The sequence below is a fragment of the Cheilinus undulatus genome, linkage group 5, assembly GCF_018320785.1.
Source record: "Cheilinus undulatus linkage group 5, ASM1832078v1, whole genome shotgun sequence".
Lineage (NCBI taxonomy): Eukaryota > Metazoa > Chordata > Actinopteri > Labriformes > Labridae > Cheilinus > Cheilinus undulatus.
In genome coordinates this window covers 40,852,615-40,874,443 of record NC_054869.1, presented here as the reverse complement: position 1 = coordinate 40,874,443, position 21,829 = coordinate 40,852,615, and the positions used below count along the sequence as shown (strand labels likewise).

Sequence of the window (21,829 nt, the reverse complement as noted above, 5' to 3'; positions counted from 1 at the left end):
AGTCATTGAAGTGTGGTACCAGTTTACATCTTGCATAATTTTGGCTTTATAACCAGTCTTTTGCATTATTTGTGCACTCTTTCTGTCTTGCTTTTCACCTCACCTTGTGTCTACATCCAGTTTTCATAGTTTTTGAACGCATTGCTACTGATGTTGTAAAAAAATAAAAAGTCTTAAGCCATGTCAGCTGTACTAAACTTTTAACTTTTAACTGTTTAAACATGACAGACTTTAGACATTTCTGGTCATTTAGTGCATCTTTTTTGTGTTTCAGAGCCCAGTTTGGTCAGAGTCGGAGCTTTAACTCTCTGAGCCATAAAAACCTCATCATGAACATGGAGCCACTGGTACCCGCTCTGCCCTCCACCAACGAGTACGAGGAGACGGCCACAGACAACGGTAGGATGTTACTTAACACACTCATGCCCTCCGTCACACACCCTGGGGAAGTCACATGGGGTCTCCCTAGTGTATGCAGAGGCTCACGCAGAAGTGTCTGACAGAAAGCGTTAATTGAGCAGCTGATGCTCTCATTCCTCCATCCCTATCGTCTCCCTGGAGACACCAAACGCAGCACGCTAAAAATACCCTTCCCATGATCCCTCCCTGCCTCTGTGTGTGTGTGTCTGTGACTGTGGCATAACGGAAACAGACCCATCCCATGTTGTTGTTAAGGAGAGGTCAGTGAGAAGTGAATCTTTCAGTTTAATCTGGGTTGTCATCATTTAAATCTTTGTATAAATCTCTTGGTGTTTGTTAATCTTCTGGTGCATGCGTTGGTATTTTCTTTTGTTGCATCATAAAAGTGAAAGTACAATGCTTTGAGCCTTATATGTATGAGCTAGAGTTTCAAAATAAATCCTGTGCTTACAGTTTGCATGAATTATTTCTCTTCTACACTTACTTAGAGTTTAAGAATTCATGCTTTTCTTATAGTTATCATAGTTAATCAAGTTTAAATTCAAATATTCTGTCACAAATCTCGCACTCTCAACCTTTCATAATCAGTTTTAGACACATTTTTTATTTGTTTCACCTCTTCCTCATAACACAACTTCACAAAGCACATCCCCATTAGTGAAACTTTAGCTTGATTTCACCATTTACTTACTAGAATACACTTAAAGTCTCAAACTTAACAAAATATAAATTGCAGTTTTGAGGCATTTGCTCTAGTCTTCTCTAAAATCTGTGCAACCATAAAAATGCTGCCATCACTCATCCGTCCACAAAGAAAAACAAACTTCAGTCCAGCATGAAAAAAAGAAACAAAAAATCCCAAGAAAGAAATGCAATTGATTGCTAAATCATTGGTTTAACAGGAGAAATTAAAAAGAAGAGATCCCTCCAGTATCCAGGTAAGACAGTAATCAGGAAAGCCCTTTTTGTTTACGCTATGCACCACCATCAGCACTGGATGGGAAACTCACGTTTGTCCAGACAGTCCTTTTCTTCTTCTTATCTTGTTGCTTCCTGTTTTTCTTCCTGACTACATTTAAGATCATCTGTGACTCTTAACTGTTATTTTTGGCCCTCTTGGCTAGCAGTGTTCCTGATCCTTCACCCCTCCTGGTCCTTCTGCTTCCCCTCCTCTTCCCATATGACATATCCTCCTTTATCATTTCTGCCTTTCTAATAAACATGACAGCAACACGCCAACACATACGAGGTATGGCTGTTAAATCATGACACTGGAGTGTTATACTATATTAAAAGTTGGGTATTCATGCAAAACTGCTGTAAGTTTCCAATCAGTGACGTCTTTAGTTGACTGCTAGCTACTCATTTAAGTGTATGTTTTTGCCAAGGCATCTGGAAATATTTAGCTTAAAAGTTGAGCAACACATTAACTTGAAATTTTAGGTGCACTTGAACACAACAGCTGAATCTTTGTGTCCATTAACTGAGCTGTGTGGGGAACATTGCATGTCAGGTCTGTTTGAATGGGATGAAAGATTGTATGAAAGCAGAGAGGATATCCAAAGCCCATGAACTTTCTGAGCACCTTTGCACATCAAAAACTTCTGAAAACATTTGACAAATTGAGCAAATCATTCAAAATGATAAACAACTCAGTATAAGAATGATAGCAGAAATGCTCTCCATTGCTCTAGAGACAGTTCTGCAAATTTTGCAAAAAAATTTGAACATAACAAAAGCTTGTGCCAAAATTGTCCCAAAACTTCTGGACTCTTGATCAAAAAGAAAACACAAGCAAATTTGTGGAGACATTTTGGAACAAATTGAAAGAAACCCAACTATTTTAGAAGGAGGGATTACATGCAATGAAACTTGAATATTCTTAAATGATTCCCCGAACAAAACAGCAGTCAATGCACTGGAAAACACCATCATCACCAAAGATGAAGAAAGCACCACAATGCAAATCAAAATTCAAGGCCATCCTGATTGTTTTTCTTTGACATTAAGGGTTTAATTTGGAGGAGTGGGGTCCAAAAGGGTTAACAGTGAATCAACTCTATTACAAACAGGTTCTAGAAAAACTGAGGGAAAAATCCCTAGAGAGAGACCACAGTTGTGGAAAATGGTTTCATTCCTCATCAAGACAATGTGTCAGCTCCTACTGTGCTCTTGGTAAAGCAGTGCTTGATCATCCTCCCTGTTCACCTGATCTAGCACTGTGTGACTCTCCTTTTTCCTAAAATCAAATCTGTGCTCAAAGGATCATGTTTAGAGTCTGTGACAGAAGTTAAAAAATGAATGACAGAGGTTCTGAGACAACTGTCTGAAGAAAACCTACTGCACTGCTTTGATCAGTGAAAGTCTGAATGCAGCATCCATACTTACTGTACCTAATGAACTGGACAGGGGTCAAGTGTACTTGGATCCAGGTCTGGATCCCTCATATAAACCCACTGTAATTGACTTGGTATTAGGAATGCCTGGCTACTAAATGACTTGGAGGCAGGGACATTTGCCAGAAGATGATCTGTCTAATAGATTTAATAGACATTTACATCTCAAAGAAGAGATCTTTAATTTCAGTGAGTTTGTCCTGGTTGAATAAGGACTAAAATCAGGTCTATTGTGGCTGTACATAAACTTTTAGATGCAGAAATAGAAGCAAATCTTTAAGAATTAAGGTCAAAAGTTCATCCTCTGGAGATAGTACTCATCCTCCTCTGTCTTTCTACAGACTTATTAATGCAATAATGTATTCTTTTTCTACTATTCCATGCTCATACACCTCTGTTTCACACACGACAGCTCTGAATCCTCCATTTGTCTTTGTGCTCTTCTCTCCTCCTCTTATGTCCTTTAATCCTCCCACATTAACCTGGTCCATGATCCTCAGGCCTTCACACATGTACGGTACAATCCTGCTGTTGTGCCATCACTCGCTTCATACCGTTGATTTACTCTTCTCTCCGGCGCCTCCTCTGACAGAATTTACGGTCATCCCTGCTCGCTTTCTCCACCTCTCCTCCTCCTCCTCCTCTCTCTGTCCTCTCATCTTCCCTCATCCCATTAAGAGGAAAATCAATTCTTCTTGGCTCAGGGTCAAAGAGCTGCAGCATTAAGCATCTCGTCCGTCTCGGTTGGTTAGTTTGGGAGGGGCAGGAGGTGCTCGTCAAATCAAGAGCCTCATGCACTACTGACAGGATATAGGCTGAGTAATGACAGCCTGTTTCCTCCTCTTGCTCTGGACTCTCTGTGCTACTACTCAGTGAACAAGGAAACATGCTTTTCTGTTCATTACTTTAAAAACTTTTGAACCATACAACCATTAGGATTGATAATGGCTCATTATAAACCCTTGAATGTCTAATTTCCTCGTTGTGGCTTTGTGTGCAGTAACTAATGGATTTATCAGATTTGGTCCTCAAACATTCAGAGCCCTTGCTTACTTGAAATGATCCTGATGTGGAGGATCAAGTTAGATTCTGAAATATTTGGGCAAAATTTTAAGTCCAATGCAAAATTAATTTTCACCTGCAGGACTTTGACCAATGAGCAACAGTCCTGATATTTGTCTCCGTAGCCCAGGTGAGACACTCATGATGTGGTCTGTGGTTCAGGAGTGGCCTGACACTAAGAAAACAACACTTGGAGCCCATCTCCTGGACCTGTCTGTGACTCCAGCCTCAGTCCACTCCTTGTGAAGCTCCCTTTAATTCTTGAATATGCTTTGTTTGACAATCTGAAGGCTGAGCTCATCCCTGTTGCTTGTTCGCCTTTTCTTACCACACTTTTCCCTTCCAGTCAACTTTCCATCTTTAATGTAGCCTCTGAGAACAGCAATGGCTGTCTGTGGCTAACCCTCATTATGGAGGGTGCCAATGATTGTCTTCTGGGTAATAAGTCAAGTGAGAAGTCTTCTCCATGATTGTGGTTGTGTGTACCCAATGGGAATGAAAGAATGAAGGCTTAGAAAACTGTTGGAGGTGTTTTGACTTAGGTAGCTGATTAGAGCTTTTTTCAGGACTTAAATAACTGAAAAATTATTTTTAGATACTGATTTTTAATCCATTGGATTCTATCCATTTATCCATCATACACTATATTGCCAAAAGTATTCGCTCACCTGCCTTGACTCACATATGAACTTAAGTGACATCCCATTCTTAATCCATAGAGTTTAATATGACATGGGTCCACCCTTTGCAGCTATAACAGCTTCAACTATCCTGGGAAGGCTTTCCACAAAGTTTATGAGTGTGTTTATGGGAAATTTTGACCATTCTTCTGGAAGCGCATTTGTGAGGTCACACACTGGTGTTGGACGAGAAGGCCTGGCTCTGAGTCTCAGCTCTAATTCATACCAAAGGTGTTCTATCAGGTTAAGGTCAGAACTCTGTGCAGGCCAGTCAAGTTCATCCACACCAAACTCTCTCATCCATGTCTTTATGGACCTTGCTTTGTGCACTGGTGCAAAGTCATGTTGGAACAGGAAGGGGCCATCCCCAAACTGTTCCCACAAAGTTGGGAGCATGGAATTGTCCAAAATCTCTTGGTATGCTGAAGCATTCAGAGTTCCTTTCACTGGAACTAAGGAGCCAAGCCCAGCTCCTGAAAAACAACCCCACACCATAATCCCCCCTCCACCAAACTTTACACTTGGCACAATGCAGTCAGACAGGTACTGTTCTCCTGGCAACTGCCAAACCCAGACTCGTTCAGCAGATTGCCCAATGGAAAAGCATGATTCATCACTCCAGAGAACGCGTCTCCACTGCTCTAGAGTCCAGTGGCGGCGTGCTTTACACCACTGCATCCGAAGCTTTGCATTGCACTTGGTGATGTATGGCTTGGATGCAGCTGCTTGGCCATGGAGACCCATTCCATGAAGTTCTCTACACACTGTGCTTGAGCTAATCTGAAGGCCACATGAAGTTTGGAGGTCTGTAGCGATTGACTCTGCAGAAATTTGGCGACCTCTGCGCACTATGCGCCTCAGCATCCGCTGACTCCGCTCCGTCACTTTACATGGCCTACCACCTCATGGCTGAGTTGCTGTCGTTCCCGGTCACTTCCACTTCATTATTATACCACTGACAGAATATTTAGAAACGAGGAAATTTCACCACTGGACTTGTTGCACAGGTGGCATCCTATCACAGTACCACGCTGGAATTCTCTGAGCTCCTGAGAGCGACCCATTCTTTCCCAAATGTTTGTAGAACCAGTCTGCATGCCTAGGTGCTTGATTTTATACACCTGTGGCCATGGAAGTGATTGGAACACCTGATTTCAGTTATTTGGATGGGTGAGTGAATACTTTTGGCAATACAGTGTATCTACGAAGCACAACTACAAGGATTGTTTGTATCCATGTCATCTGTTTGTGAGCATCTTTGATTTGGATATCAAAAATTTCTATAAGAGGGTGCAGATGACGCATCCCATGTACGTGGTCTGCTTGGGTTCAATTCCGGCCTGTGGCACTTTCCCAATGTCTCTCCCCTACTGTCTCATCCCTGTTTCAGATTCTGTCCACTTTCCTCCTCTACAAAGGCAACAAAGGTATAAAAAAAACCCCCCCAAAAAATCTTAAAAAAAAATTCAATGATAGTATTGACTTTTATTAAGTCACTAAGGCTATCTCCATGGTTACGCTTTGCCAGCTTAAAATCTTACCTTCATAACTAGACTCCATGGGGTGGCTTTTTAAGGAATACCTTGCTAAAGTATTTATATATTTTAGCATTTTGGGAACATATTACTACAAGAGTGGCTGTAAAAAACAAAAGAATGCTTCTGTTGTCATCAGATACATGAATCATTTTATATCAGAGACAACAAAATGTCCCTGTGCATTTTGGGAGTTTATTACTACAAGAGAAGCTGTGAGAGGCCATTTCTGCTCCTGCTCTTTTCAGCGTGCTGGTGTTAGAACTTAAACTTTATTCCTGGTTCATCACACAAGGTGAGTGTGAGAGAGTTCAGAGCTTACACTTCCTTAGGGGCACTTCTGCACCAACCAGTCCTTAATTTTATAATTTGGTCCATACTAAAACCCTCTGGGACCCTTAAGCCAGTTACCCTCCAGTTCCCAACCCAAGTCCCAACAGACTTTAGTTACTGCTGCTCCAAAGAGACCCTCAGAAACATTTCAGGGTCAGGATGTCCTGAAACTTTCTGGTAATTTTCAGGGGTATATGCTTGAAAATGTTGTGATTTTGGATATCTCCAGAAATGTATCCTCTCCTGTCTGGGAGGGAGGAAGTATCGGTTGGTCAGTTGTATGGAGTTTCTTTGTCCCTCAATGTTTGTATCAAGTTCTGTTTGTACAACAAAGCCATCATGGATGCCTCATCAGAAATCCTGATCCATTTCAATAATTAGAATCTAATCTGCATGGTGAAAGGTCGTCCAGTTCATTTAATTGGTCGGATGGTAACGGTTTTAACACGGCTGCTGTGAGGACTCTGGGATAAGGTGTCCTCGAGATGCTCCAGGATCCCCTGTCTAAATTCAGAGCACTAATCTGAGCCCTCAGAGGGGAAACAGGAAGCTGACCCAAGGTCAGCAGTGACCTTGTTCTGTTTGCACAGCCGGTCCCCCTCTTATCTCCCCAAATCCCCACTCACACACATAGAGATGTAACACTCAGTCACTCGTAAGGCTGGGCAGTAGTTAAAGTTTTAAAATATTGAAAACTAAGACAGTGCTGTTTACATTGTTGATGATCATGCATTAAAGAGGACACATTTTACCCTTTTAAGACAAGTTTATATTGGTCTCAGAGGTCCCCAAAATATACCTGTGAAGTCTGTTGGTGAAAAAACACTCCAGTATAGGATTTTTGCATGTCCAAAAAAACCCTCTGTTTTAGCCCTGCTCAGAATGAGCTGTTTCTGTGTGGGGGAGATGATGGATTTTTCTGGTACTGGAGGGGATTTAGGACAGGCCACGAGCACATATTTTTGTTAGAAAAGCATGAAAATGCAATTTTTGCATAATATGTCGCCTTTAAAAAGCAAAGCCAATAACCTGATTTGAGGAATTATCTTTTTTAATTTATTTAATTCAAAAGCTTCACTCGTAAAAATAAAATTATTTCAACACCAGTTGGTATCATCTGAAGTCATAGGCACCCAATAAAGTGTCAAAAATTGCAGGAAATCCCCTGCACTCTAATGAAATTGCACGAACATATCAGTAACATTTTTAAAAGTCTCTGAAACTAGCAAAGAGGGTTTCCCTTACTCCTTGGCTGTCAACATACTTTTCCAAATGTTGCATTTATGCAAAAATTGCTCACACAAGACATAATAGATGCCACCAATGGCGGACTGAACGTCACCCACATGTGACAGTGTAATTCATTAATAAGGTAAAATGTGTTGTTTACATATTTAACATCAGTAATAACAACATAAAGCAGGCGTGCTCACTTTGCAGAGTGTCCGCTTGCCTTTTGCTTTAACACAAGCGTTGAAATTAAACAGATCAAATGGAGAAGTGGGCTGTGGCGTTTAACAAGGTCAGAGAAGCAGCTACAAACACTGTAGCTCCATACACTTACTGGTGCCTCTGCTAAAGCAATGGGACAGTTTCTCTGCAACTTTTGTTAATAAAATATTCACTAATTATTGCCTAATATTGGGTGTCTAGAACATCCATTTTTGTTGCTGTGGTGTCAAATCAGTTTTATCATATAGACGTTTATAATTCATGTAATGCAACAACCATTTATATCTAGACTGCAAAGTGAATAAGACACACTATGTGGCTAAAAATATTCAGCTCCATGACCATTACACCATCAGTGACTGTAATGACATTGTATTCAAATACATGTACTTTGATATTGAGTCGGCCCCCCATTTGCAGCTATAACAGCCTCCACTCTGCTTGAAAGGCAAGACTTTGGAGTGTTTCTGTGGTAATTTGTGCCAATTTGTTCTGTAGAGTATTTATGAGGTCAGGCACTTATGCAATCTCCATTCCAGTTCATCCCAAAGGTACCCTACATGCTGGTCAAGTTCTTCCACACTGAAGTCATCAAGCACAGTCATGTTGGGATAGAAAAGGACCTCCTGGAAGTGTTGCCTGGTAAAACTGGTTATGTTCTCCTGGCGTCTCCCAAACCCAGATTTGCCAATCTCACTGCAAAAGAGAAATGTGATTCATCACTCCACATACCAGTGTTGTACAAATCCATCCAATGCTTTGCATCAGACTTGGTGATATGAGGCTTGCATGCAGCTGCTCAGACATGAAAAGCCATTGCATGAAGCTCCCACTGTACAGTTTTTGTGCTCACATTAATGTCAGTGTAAGTTCAGCACTCTTCAGCTATGGAAACATGGGAGTGTTGGAGACTTTTACACACCATGTGGCTCAGCAGTTGTTGAACACGCTCTATGACTTTACGTGGTCTTCCACTCTGTGGCTGAGTTGCTGTTGTTCCTAAATGCTTCCACTTTATATGACTATGACTAACAGTTGACTGGGAAATATGCAACAGGGAAGAAATTTCACAAACTTGACTTATTACAAAGGTGGCATACATCACTGATTTTATACACCTGCAGCAAAGAGTCTGAATTCTGTAATTAACAAGTGTGGCCAAATACTTTTGTCCTTTTGTGTGTGGTACCATTTACATGCATAAAGGAATCAAGATGTCATTTTTGGTTCATATTGCCCAGCCCTACTCACAGACACTGGTAATGTTTGGTAAGACAGCTGCTCATGAATGTTTTATGGCTTTTAGACTTCATATTCATGTATCACATTAGAGGCCTGACGCACGCTCCCGCCATCACTCATCACAACAAACGAGACCCCATTAGCGACGTAACACATCCACTCTTTCTCCTGTATGCCAGCTGTAAACTTCAATTCATATTCATGCCACACTTTGTCCTTTCACTGCCCACACTTGGCTGTTCTGAATAAAAATCAGCTCAGAGAGGTTTATTTGAGCGTCTGTTGGCCTTGTAGATAAACATCTTTACCGCACAGAGAAACAGAGGGAAATGTGTCTGATAAGAGAAAAAGACGGAGATAAATTCAGACTTTAAGAGAGGAAAAGAAAGTGATCCTCATCCCGTCCAGGGTCGGGGCTGCCCGTTTGTAATCAGAGTTAGATTAGCTGCCCCTCTGCAGTCAAGACCACCGGGTTATTTATAGAACTTGAAGCTTTGGGCCTGATCCTCCTTTAATGCCCCTCTACTCTTTGTTAGCATCGCTGACATTCACAGGAGGGCCCACCATGTCTGTGTATCAGAGAGAGAGAATGTGTCTGGGGCCTGTCTCTCATCATCATCTCTCTCAGTGTGTAGGTGTGCATATGTGAGTGTGTGTTCATACCCTACCCAGCCTGAGAGTTCAGCTGGCAGCCCGGTCAGTGTTGAAGTGGGGGTCTTGCCACTGACAGCTTGGTTGGAGGTTTGCACCCGGGCTGAGAGATGGAGGTTCTTGAGCACCGAAGCAGCAGTGATGTCGGCCTCATGCAGAGCGGTTTGGAGCTAGGAGTTAGCGATCAGTCCAACAGGTCAGGAGGACTTGGTCTGGAGGTGAAGGGGATGGAGGAGGGACAGGCTGGGCCTCTTGAAGTTTTCCACCCGGGGGAGAGTCCGGATGAGCGGGCGTCATCTGTAGTCTTAGCTGAGGCCTTGAGATGCCAGGTGAAGATTACGACCCGACGCAGCCTGCATCTTCGTATAGCCAATCACACGGCCCGGGATGTTTATGTACGTCTGGTGGGACATGGGGGCCGCATTGCTGAAATCAACACGGGACTTTCAACAAAGACCCTGGAGCAGAGTAAGACTGGGTGTTAGAAATGCATCAAGAAGGATGCATGTTTATTGCAGCTTTTTATGGTTTAGTGAATTCAGTGAATTCTGAAACAGTTCATCTTTGCATCTCTTTGCAACTTTTTTTTTTCAATCGTGCAATACATGTACAAGATACTGAAGCTAAATGGTTGGGTTGCCAGGTCTGTTATGGCAACCGCATGCTGCAAACTGTCTGTGTAATCTGTCAAACATCTGAGACCCTCAAGAGACCACTGAAGTGTGTGTGTGTTTATATGAGTGCATGTGAACATGCACAAACCTAATGCAAGTTGTAATTACTAAATTTAATCCCTACTCTTCATTAAGAATCTGCAGTTCCTTGAGTGTCCACTTGAGGCTGGCTGCAAAAAAACACAAGGAATCTTTAGTTTAACTGCAGATTTTTACAGCAGAAATTAAACATGTTTGCTCTGTACAGCCAATTTTTAAAAAGCATATGGAGAGAGAATGTTGCAAGTAATCCATTTAATTATATCATGGCCAAGAGTTTTGCATAATTTGTTGAAACGGTTGGAAATACTGGAGTACTCAAGCACTGGTAATTGATGACATTCTTGCCTCTCAAAATCTGCATACTCATTTTGCTCTGTGACTTTTTGTGCCACTGCCAAACCTTGCAAAGAGATGGGAGTGGCCAGATTTAATGTCTGTCATCAGGCAAATTCATCTTGCAAAGCTCCAGTCTACAACATTTGAAAATGGTTCTGACCAATCAGCATTAATTGAGGAGAACAGGGCGGTAGCTATGGGTGGGGTTTAGTTGTACTGGTGGCCAATAGTAATAACTGCCACTGGTGTAGGTGTAAGCTCAGATGTTGGTATAGTATAGCAGCAGTTTAATCAGAACTGGACCACAATTCTTTATTAAAACAAAAACAAAGAGCCAGATAAGCTTTTCTTGGCATTTTTTACTTTTGCATGTCTTCCCTTTTTCAGCATGAAGTTCAGACATCAACAAGTGGAATGTGGAATATGAAAGCTTAAAGCTTCACTGCTCATGCACATTTTGTTATTGGCTACAATTGCTGCACTCACTTAGTCTTAGCTGCATCTCGTCCACTGTGAGCAGTTATAGTGATGTCTGTAAGTACTTCGACATAAAGTACGATAATAATGTGAAGTGCGGGGAATGTGGTTTAAAACTTGTAAGAAATAGAAATAGAAATTATAGTCCTCTGTTGGGCTGCAACATGGCTCCAAAGTAGCTATGACAGACTCATGCACAGCTCTCACTAGAGAGTCGTGTTACCTTTGCTTGTCATTTAATTCAGACTCAAATGTGAAGATCACAGTACTTATAGACATGCTGATTTAAAATATCCTTGTTCAGGCATAAAAAATTGAAAAAGTAAAAATAATTAGATAAATGTCAGGATGGGGAAAAGAAATTAATTTGTGTTTTCATTTAATATTTTCAATTTTGCATAGCACAGTTATGACTTAAACTTATGGTTTTGACTTTTTATCTCATATTTTGAACTTCTATATTCTCAGTTTTAAACTTTAAGTCATACTTTGACATTTTTAACTCATTATTTTGAATTTTATCTCACGTTTTGTCCTTTTCAACTTCTAACTTCAAATTTTAGACACACAATTTTAAATTTTATCTCATATTTTGACCTTTTAAGCCCATTATATTATACTGTTATCTTATATATTTAGAACTTATAACTCATGATTTTAAATTTAATCTTATATTTTGACCTTTAAAACTCATGATTTTGAATTTAAACACATTATTTGACCTTGTGAACTTATGATATTGAATTTTATCTTATGTTTAGGCCTTTTAACTTATAATTAGACATGATTTTGATTTTTATCTTATTTTTGACCTTTTAAACTCACTATTTCAAAGTTTTATACATTTATATATTTGCTTTTTAAAAACACTGTTTTGACTTTGAATTTAATGTTTAGACCTTTTAAAAACTAGGTTTGAATTTTTATCTTAGATTTTGAGCCTTTTAACTTGTCTTTTTGACTTTTTTAAATCTCAAAATCATTAACATCAGTTTTAAACCTTTACCCATAATTCATCACTGGTGAAAATGAGGTTGACTGTTTATGGTTAGATGTTGACTTTGTTAGGCTCTCAAGTTAGACCTAAATTCAGAATCTGGCCCCTGCTGTGATTGAGTTTGACATCCCTGCATTAGAAATTGAGAGTATTTAAATGTTGAAATGACATAAAATTCCCACCACTAATAATGAAGCCCAGTTATGGGTGTGGTGGATTTGACTGACAGGTGGGAGTGTTGTTACTGTCTGCTAGAAGCCTAGGATTTACTTTAGCTACAGCTTTTTACTGATGCAGCCTTTATTTCATTGTTTGGATTATGTAAACTAGACAGTGATTTAGATGACTGCCCACTTCAGCTCCACCTCTCTGCCTGCTTTTCAATAAGCCAGGAGCTAGCTGGAGTCAGCCTTTCCAATATGGCAGTCACCATCTTGAAACTTTACGATGAGACCAACGGGTGGCATCACTGACTGTGTCCATAATACAACCTTTGATGAATAAACAAAGAGAGGAGGCAAATTGATTCATTGTCAATGAATATGATAGAGATATTTGAATGGAAGCTTGAATAATTGAATATTATTATTGAACATTGAATAACTTGTTGAATGAGGTACAGTTTCCAAGTTTTCTAAGATCCATACTTGACGAGTAGTTTCTCCATGATTCAGTTTTAATATTTTGATTAAAATGTTGATTTTTGAAATTGTAAGACTTTAGAACAGGTGGTTCTTCACTTGCTGGTCTCCTCCTGTTGTTGTAACTCATCAAGCTCAAGTTCCCTTGACCTGAAACTGAATCCTCATCAGGTTATTGCGGATGCTTTACACCTGATCCTGTTCTTTCACTTGAAACTGCTAAGAGGGGGATAAGTATTATTCTGTTGCAGTGAGAGGAGTGCATGAGAGAAGCACTGTTGAAACTAAACATGCAAAAACCCAAGCCTGAAAGCTCAGAGATGAGTTCACTTACATGGACAGCTGAGTGTTACAGGGAAAGTGAGAGAAATGTTTTGATTTAAAACCTTGTGTAACTTTTCACAGACATATCTGCCCCTTTGACATTCCAGCTGTATTATTTATTTCTGTATTTTTCCATCCTCTAAAATCACTTTGAATCAACCTGTATGGAGTTGTAATCCCTTTAAAGCCGGTAAAACAGACTAGTAGACAAGTAAAGTTAAAGTACAGTAGGGATAAAAAAACAGCTGTTTTTGTACACAAGCTCAAACTCTGAAGGTGTTCAAGCAATGATGGCGGGGTTACATGAGGAGAAATAGGTCTGTCAGCACCTGCATACCAGGGTAAAACCCTGCTCTCTCTCACGCTCTGAGTGTGTGTGTGTGCATGAGTGTGTTTTAAGGCTGTCCAGGAATGTAGCACCTTGAGGTGTGAATCATCTCATCCAAGCATAGACTCTTGTGTACGCTAACAGGACAGTGAGCAGACTGTGTTTAAGATGTGAAAACAGCAGAGTGGACATGTTATTTTCAGTGTAAAGAGTGTATCAGGTTACTTCCTGCAAGAAAAGAGTGGAAGAATAAAACCAACCCCAGTGATACTAACTTTGTAAAGCACATGGATTGGCCAGATTTACCGTCTGCCATAACAGTAGATCCATCTTGAAAAGCTTCAATCTGAATCGCTTGTCAGATAATTACCAGACCAATCCGTGCCATGCGAGGAGAACGAGGCAGGAGCTGCTCGTGGTTTAGTTGTGCGGCACGCAATCCAGGTTTGCCCATAAGGCGGGGATAAAGGGGAGAGCTTTCTGGGGCCCAGCTAAACTGGGGGCCCATGGAGGTCAGCAAAATCAAGGTCCACTGTAAAGCTAAACCAGGATAATATTTTATTTTTAACTTGAATAATAACAACTCTTATCAAAGCAATAAAACACAACTTTGATTTATTTATGCTGTACTACAAATACAGCCTAAAATAAATTTACCTTTTCATTGGTTCAATTAACAACGTTGATGGACACACTGAACTGAATCATTAGGAAAGCAATGTTAGACTTCAAAGCTAGGCCGGGATGTGCACAAAGGTCAAGATACCAGAAAATAAAAATGAAAAAACTGAGACAATATTAAAGGAAAACAATTACATAATTGTGAAATGTGGCCAAAAAGCTGCAAAAATTGGAAAAAATGGCAAAAGGCAAACATTGGTAAAAGGTGTTTAAAAATTTCTTTTCTTAAAAAGAAAGGAAAGTTAGGAAGATTCCAAGGCTGCATAGTTGAAGAAAAACAAAACTGAAGAAAGGTGATAGAGTTTGAAAATAATATCCTGAAGAAGATCTTTGGCTGAAATTACGTGACTCAATAAAAGCTTCAGTTATAGCTCTCTCTTTCAACATCCTGGAAGTTCTCATGTCACTCTGTCAAAGTCAGTACATTTATTAGCAAACCTGCTTAGAGTTACAATATGTAGAATTTCTGCACTGAAAAAGAAAAGCTTTCAAAAGCAGAAGATCCTTTTTTTAAAAGCAACTCACCTTATTTGTAAAAGTGCTTTTATAGTGATTTTTCCAGTCTATTTATGCAGTGAATCAAGTCATTTGATACTAAACTTATGAAGAAAGACAGGGCGGTAACAGCAGGGAGACACAGTCAGCATGCAGCACACATGTTCCTGATATGAAAGCCATGACGGTGCAGGATAGAGCCAATCTTAGCTGAGGGAGGAAACAAAGGCAGGGTAGAAAAGACCTGCCAATGACAAGGCTTACTCATAAGCACCTTCCACAGAATTCATGTATGAGACCCCCTCCAGACTTTATTCAAACTTTTTTCCTGTCAGAAGCCTGGGAACATTTCTGCAAGAATTAGAGATGAGCCCACGTGTGGAAATTCTCTAGGAGCAAACAGGCATGGGATGACTTCTATATTGTGCGATGGTAAAATTGAATAGCTGTAATGATTTAGGGTGATGTTAGTGCAGTGGTTTGCACTGTTGCCTTAAATCATCAGTACTCTGGGTGTAATGTGTTCAACTTGAAAACATCATGAGCCCATTTTTAAGGATGTCCTGTGCATGAACATGATCACATTTGTATTTTTCTCTCATAAGTCTTTGTTCTACTGTTGTGTCTTGTGTCTCACACAGTGCATATTTCACTGACTGATTTGATCCATAAGTGGCGAAAGCTTCCATCTATTTTTAAATGTTTTAGGATGTCCCTCCTCAGTTTTGTTTTGTTCACTTGCTTTTAATTGAATGCCCTTTCCTCTCAGAGTTCATCCACCCGATTGCCTTTTTGCTGACTCTGTTGCCATGATAACTGTCACTGCTCGCTCCACAGGTTTTCCGTCCTCAACATTCGCACCCTTTAATATCTCTCGAGTCATTTTTGAATCAGTTGGCATGGTAACTGATTAGTCAGTTAAGCCGGGTGTTTCTGTGGCGGTGTCTCTTTTGATAAATGGATCAACATATCTCGACCTTTCTGAGGGAGCAGTGTACCAGAACTAAGACGGCACAAACACAGAGCTTAAATGTCAGATTAGTTGATGTTGTTTGATTACTCGTAAGTGTGGCTAAACTCATGCTCTTCTAGATGATAGTAATAGACAGGCGGTTATATCATGAGACATACAGTACACTTAATAATAACACTATCTAATTCCAGCAGAGTGTAAGTGTGTGAGACCGGGAGATGGAGTCTGGATTAGAAAGGTGTTGACTCACTGAGTCGTTTGTCACTGGACACGTAGCCTCCAGCTCCATCTTAATCCACAGCAGGAAGACAGCTGGGCCTGTTTTTGACATCCAGACCCATTTAAATATGCACACACACACACACACACACAGGCGTTCATATTCAGAATGACCGTGTGACTTCAGGCATCAGTGATGTCTGATAGATTTATCATTAAGTCAACACCTCAGCGTGACGCGCATCTTAACACACATGCACACACTCTGACGTGTTCTGTTTTTAGGCTGTTACACCAACAGAAATCACTGCACTGCATGACTTAACCATTTCTTTACTTTCAGAGAGCTCCAGTCATTTTAAATCTGCATGTTTTGACGCAGTAAAGGTTTAAATGGCTTCTAATTCTTAGCGCTCTAAGTCTTCTGTTCAACTGTCTTTAAAAAACATCAGATTCTAGTGTTGACCATGTTATTTCAGTACTCACTGGTCAAACACACATCTGGCCACATCATAAGCATTCTTGTGCCTATGTGTGACCTCCGTTACTGCAGGACACCACTAGAGGGCACTCAAGAGAGCTCAGGCTGTATACAGCTACCTGATGTGTGGGATGTAAACTACAAACATGGTGACACTGGGCGAGGGTACTACAATGTTAATTTTGTGATCAGAAATGACATACTATAATTTGATGAGCAGTGGTCTGGACCAAGGTGGTAGTAGTTTTTACTGCTGATTTTTTATTTTAGTTTTCAATCTTGCAAAATGCTTCTTTTTAGTTTAGTTATAGGTTTTTGTGTTAGTTGGTCATTCCCCACTGTGGGCTTGTGGCATCACCAGCCCACATATTGGTCCCGCCCACAGTCTAAATCCAAAATATAGTCACATATAGAGTGCAGTGTTTTCTCATGTTTACAGCAACCTTATTCCAACATATCTAGTGTGTTAAGACACAAAATTTGGATTTCACTTGACATGGTCTCTTAGTACAACTTTAGTTCATTTTTGTTTTTTGTTTTTTTGTGAAGGTTAGTTTTATTTAGCTGCTGTTAACCAAATTAATTTCTATATTTTAGTTTCAGTTATTTAGTTAGTTTTAGTTAACTGTATTAACGTTGGTGCACAGCCAATGCATCAAACCCACGCCGGGGACGCATGGCAGCAGTGATATGTCCATGCATGCAGAGTTAATAGCAAGTATATCTCTGGCCTAAGAGCCCCTTGTCCCCTCCCAGCATCCGTAGAACAAATATAACAAGGCTGACTCTAGCTTGGAGCGAGGCAGATAATGACATTTAAAATGACAACCACTTCAGTGTCAGTTATAGGAATCTTAGTTTTGTGTTTTATAGCTCCTTGGATGACATACATGAATGCTTTGTCGGGTTTTTTTCTTTATTATATCAGTTGTACTGCATGGTGCTGCAGTGGATAGGACTGTCACCTCAAGATTCCTTGTGAATCCCAGAGTTTGCATGTTCCTTTCGGGTTCTATCAGGTTACTCTAGCTTCCCCCCTAAATCTAAAAACATGCTTGTCAGAATAATTGGTGACTCTAAATTGTCTGTGAGTGTGACTGCCTGTCTGTCAGCCCTGTGACTGACTGGTGACCAGTCTAGGGTGTACAATGCCTATAGCACCATGATAGCTGGGATCAGCTCTGGCCCCATGGCAACCATGCATGGGATAAGTGGTAGGCTAATTGATAGATTATTCATTAGATTATTTTTGGGCCTGGGTTTCATGTGTTTGGATATGAAAGCAGAGGAGCAGCAGGAAACTGGGGAGAGAGAGCGAGAGGTGGTGCTCTTCAGATTGTGACAGGACCCTGTGTTAAACCTGCAACCAGGAACAAGAAGACTGTGCCTCTGCAGATAGGGTGTTTTACTGAATGAGCGAAATCTGATCCCTTTATTTTCTATTTTTGAGAAATACATGAGCACCATCATGTGGCTGTAGTCTGATACTACAGTATGCAAGAATGCAGTTTAAAGTGGTCCCCTTGTCCCAGTAGCCATAAACAGTTTTTGTGCATTTGTGAACAGTCGTGATTAATAAGAACCCATTTTTATTTTTTATTTTTTTAAGATAGTATGGCTTTCTGTTTCAAGTGAGATGTTAACACATGTCAGTCAATCAATCAGCTGCCAGCTGAGAGGAGGATCAGGAGAGCCACATCCATTAAGCCACATTTATTTCCTGAGAGGCGTCAGGGGGTGGAGTCAGAAAGCTCAGTAACATTTAAAGACACAGAAACAGCTGGTTCTGAGCAGGGCTGAAACAGAGGGGGTTTTAGACATGCAAAAATGCAATACTGGAGTATTTTTTAGCAACAGACTTCACAGGCATGTTTTTGGGACCTCTGAGACCAATAAAAACTTGTCCTAAAGGGGTAAAATATCTGACCTTTAATGGAAGTTTTCCATCAACACCAGAATATAATACTGAATCAAAATCTCTTTGTTTCTCCCTCACCAGGTGTGGTTGCTGTGAAGGACTCTGCTCCTTTGTCTCCTCTCAAACCTTCAGCTGCTCCCACAGACACAGAGCAACAAAACACTGAAAGGGGAAACTCTGCATCAGGCAATGACCTCCAGCCCTCCCGTGTTTCTATGGAAACCTCAAATTTACGACCTCAGACGCCCAAAGCTGAAGATGACACAGATGAAGACAAGGATGGTGGTGGCCCACTTACCATTTCTGAGCTGGTTTACAAGTTAGTTAAGTTTTAAACGAATGTTCTAAGCACTCTGAATATCATAAATTATAGGAGGTAAATAACTGAACTGTTTTCCCCCTCTGCAGCCCCTGTGCCAGCATGCTGCCCACCCCGGTGGAGGACAGTCAGGGAGGAGTGGACCTCCTCTTCTCCTCTCCGGTGCAGAGCCCCGCCCGGCTGCTAAGGGAGCTCCACGCCGACCCCGACATTCAGGCAAAGCTGGAGGCAGAGCGGGAGAGAGACCGGGCCTACGAGCGCACCCGACAGGTGGCGAGAAGCAGGATGAGCGGCGTCCTGAGCAGCAGCCTGCGCTTGCTGTCATCTAATGAGAGAGTCAACTCATGCGTGCTGGGCGTGGCCCGTTTTGTTGCCGTGGTAATGGGAGTTCTGCTCGTCACTGTGCCCACACTGCTGCTACTGCTGGAGTCGGACATTGACGTGTCGTTCCTCCACGAGATCCGCCAGACGCCAGAGTTTGAGCAGTTTCACTACGAGTATTACTGCCCACTGCGGCGCTGGATCCTGTGCAGGATCAACATGGCCATGGAGCACCTGTGGTCAGACTGAAGAGAGAGAAGTCACAGCAGGGGAAACAAGGACAGCCAAATGTTTGTCTCAACATGTGATGTTGTCTCTTATTCAGGTGTTAAAGAAGGTTAGAAAGTCTGATGATAAGATCTGACAACTCTTAAGGGAAATTATTTTGATCATTTGGAAGGTTTTCACAAAAATAAGAAGATATGTTATTTTAATTTAAACATTACCACAGTATCTGGAATGACAAACATTTTATGTGATAGAATCACCCCAACACAAATAGATTTTCTCACCTCTTTAGTGAAAATTGACCATATTTAAGACACAATGAATGAGAGAGGAATAATCTTTTAATGATTAGATAAATTATATGTTAAGATGAACATTAATGGCTGTGATGGACTTTCAGAAAAAGGCAAAAAAAAATACTGCAAGTGTTAAAGAAAGATGCTGTATAGAGGAAACTATATAAGGTATTTGAAAATAAAGGTGGAGAAATGGACAGAGAAAAAGTCACAAAAAGATTCAGGAAAGTCAAAAAGTTGGTTCGTTTGGTTTGATAGAGTTTTTTTATTCCTGATGCTGACAAGCTGATGCACTGACCCTTTGGTTAATGTCACCAAACGCTCTGATTGGGTCTCCCCGGCAGAGCAGAGCACCTGATTGGTCACAGAGCCTGTCAGTCATGACGGAGTGGGAGGGAACAGAAAGATCTAGGATTGATTTGTCACTGAACGCAAAAATAGCCACCATCAGAGGTACACTATATATATTTAAAAACAAAAGAGAAATATTGATAATGAAAACCAATCTTAAAGAAGTTGTTTTTAACGTTTTGTACATTTTTATGTGATCCGATCTTTCAGGAATTTTTCAGTCAGAGGATCTACTTTGAGCTTATTTTCAAATTAACAGTTTACAAAAGAATACTATAAAAAAATCAAATTTATTGACGTTTATCGAGGTGATGGGTGTTGATACATTTAAGCTATTTTTTAAGACTACCTTTAGGTAGCACCTTGGGTTTTTCCTACAGAGGCTATAGCACAAATCTTTTACACCGACCACTGATTACAACTGTTTCAGATTATGTGATGTCATTTTAGGAAAAAAGAAGGAAACTTCAGTTTGTTTGTGACAAGGAAACTTGTGTTTTATTGAATTTATTGACGTCTTCTCAACCACGTCAGCTCACTAGTTAAGGCTTTTAATGCATCTTTTAGCGTGTTTAAAAATCGCTTTTGACATAAAGCATTTAAAGAAATGCTTAAGGGTGAAAAGTTACCTGTAGGCTTAAGACAGTGGCGCCGCCAGGGTTAAATTTCATGATATGCATGAGAGACATTCAAGTGAATGTTGGACACCTTTATCTCCTTGATTCCCACGCCTACATACACAATTACAGCGACTGAGCAAGAGAGAAGGGGGCACCACACTGACGCTACAATGCAACGAAACTCTGATACTCCACGAGTGGCTAACTGAGCTTTAGGGTCACATATTTTCCCCCTTAAGAAAAGTTTATATTGGTCTCAGAGGTCCCCAAAACATGCCTGTGAAGTTTGTCTCAAAAAAAACTGGGGCAACTCCCCACATTTCATCATGAGGGGAAAATCTGAGAATGGCTTGTTTCAGCACACATTTTCTGAAAGCTGGAGAAAGGGGGGGGTAGTATGGATTTTTCTGATTCTTAGGGACATTGTGGACAGCAGGGCCACACATTTTTGCTAGAAAAGCCTGAAAAAGTGTATTTTGCATAATATGTGACCTTTAGAACAATCACCAGGCAAACCAGTGGTTCCGAACCTTTTCTTCTGGACCCCTCTTTGGCAGATGAAAGTATTCACCCCTTACCATGCACATGTACCAATAAACGTATTTTGATTCACACACACAAAAAAAAAACCCTATCTCATGTAGGGAGGATGAGGTAAAATGGCTCTTTTTAATACCCATCGTCATACAGGGGTGAGCAGTGCTTCACATTTTCTTGTGCTTTAGTTGTCTTGATGTTTGCAGTAGAGTCCTTGTTAGCTCCGCAATAACCTGGAATCACCTCACAACTCAAAACTCACAAAGCTTCAGCCCCCCTCCTAGTGGCCACAAGCCCTGCTTTGTAACATTGAGATTGTTGAACTGCAGTGTTAAATATCGTTAAAGTCCCTGTAGTGAAATCTAAATTTCATGTCTTAACACACTAGATATATTGGAATAAAGTTGCTGTAAGCATGTCAAAAAGAGCATTTTTGTGTTAACCCATGAGAAAGTTGTTCACCTCTTTCCTGGCCTGGTTGTGAGTAGGGCAAATATGGCATCATTGGTCTTGATAGGGGATTACCCTGCCCCCTCAATGCTGCAACAATATAAAATCACTGAGCAGTCTCAGTATAGTCTGTTGTTAGCTTATGTTACTGCCTTCTTTTAAAGTTAACAGCCAGCTACTTGCTTTTTTTTTTCTTTTGTGAGGTAAATTTCCCAAATCAGAAAAAAAAATCTGGGCATTAAAAGTTTTCTAACAGAGAGATTTGTACCAGAAAACAGTGAATTCAATCCCCAACTGCTGCCTCTGTGCTCTGACACAGAGCCAGACAGCTGCACTCTGATCAGAAATGT

At 40.7% G+C, this 21,829-nt stretch overlaps 1 protein-coding gene across 1 annotated transcript in view; it reads left to right on the top strand.

The window, feature by feature from the left end:
* frmd3 (FERM domain containing 3) overlaps positions 1-19,300 on the top strand; it is a 119,142-nt gene extending 99,842 nt beyond the window's left edge. The window contains exons 15-17 of the mRNA XM_041788123.1: positions 275-399; positions 18,439-18,676; positions 18,766-19,300. Coding sequence (XP_041644057.1) covers positions 275-399; positions 18,439-18,676; positions 18,766-19,246 — 844 coding nt within the window. The 3' untranslated portion in view covers positions 19,247-19,300. The remainder of the gene's footprint in view (positions 1-274; positions 400-18,438; positions 18,677-18,765) is intronic.
* The last annotated feature ends 2,529 nt before the right edge of the window (positions 19,301-21,829 follow it).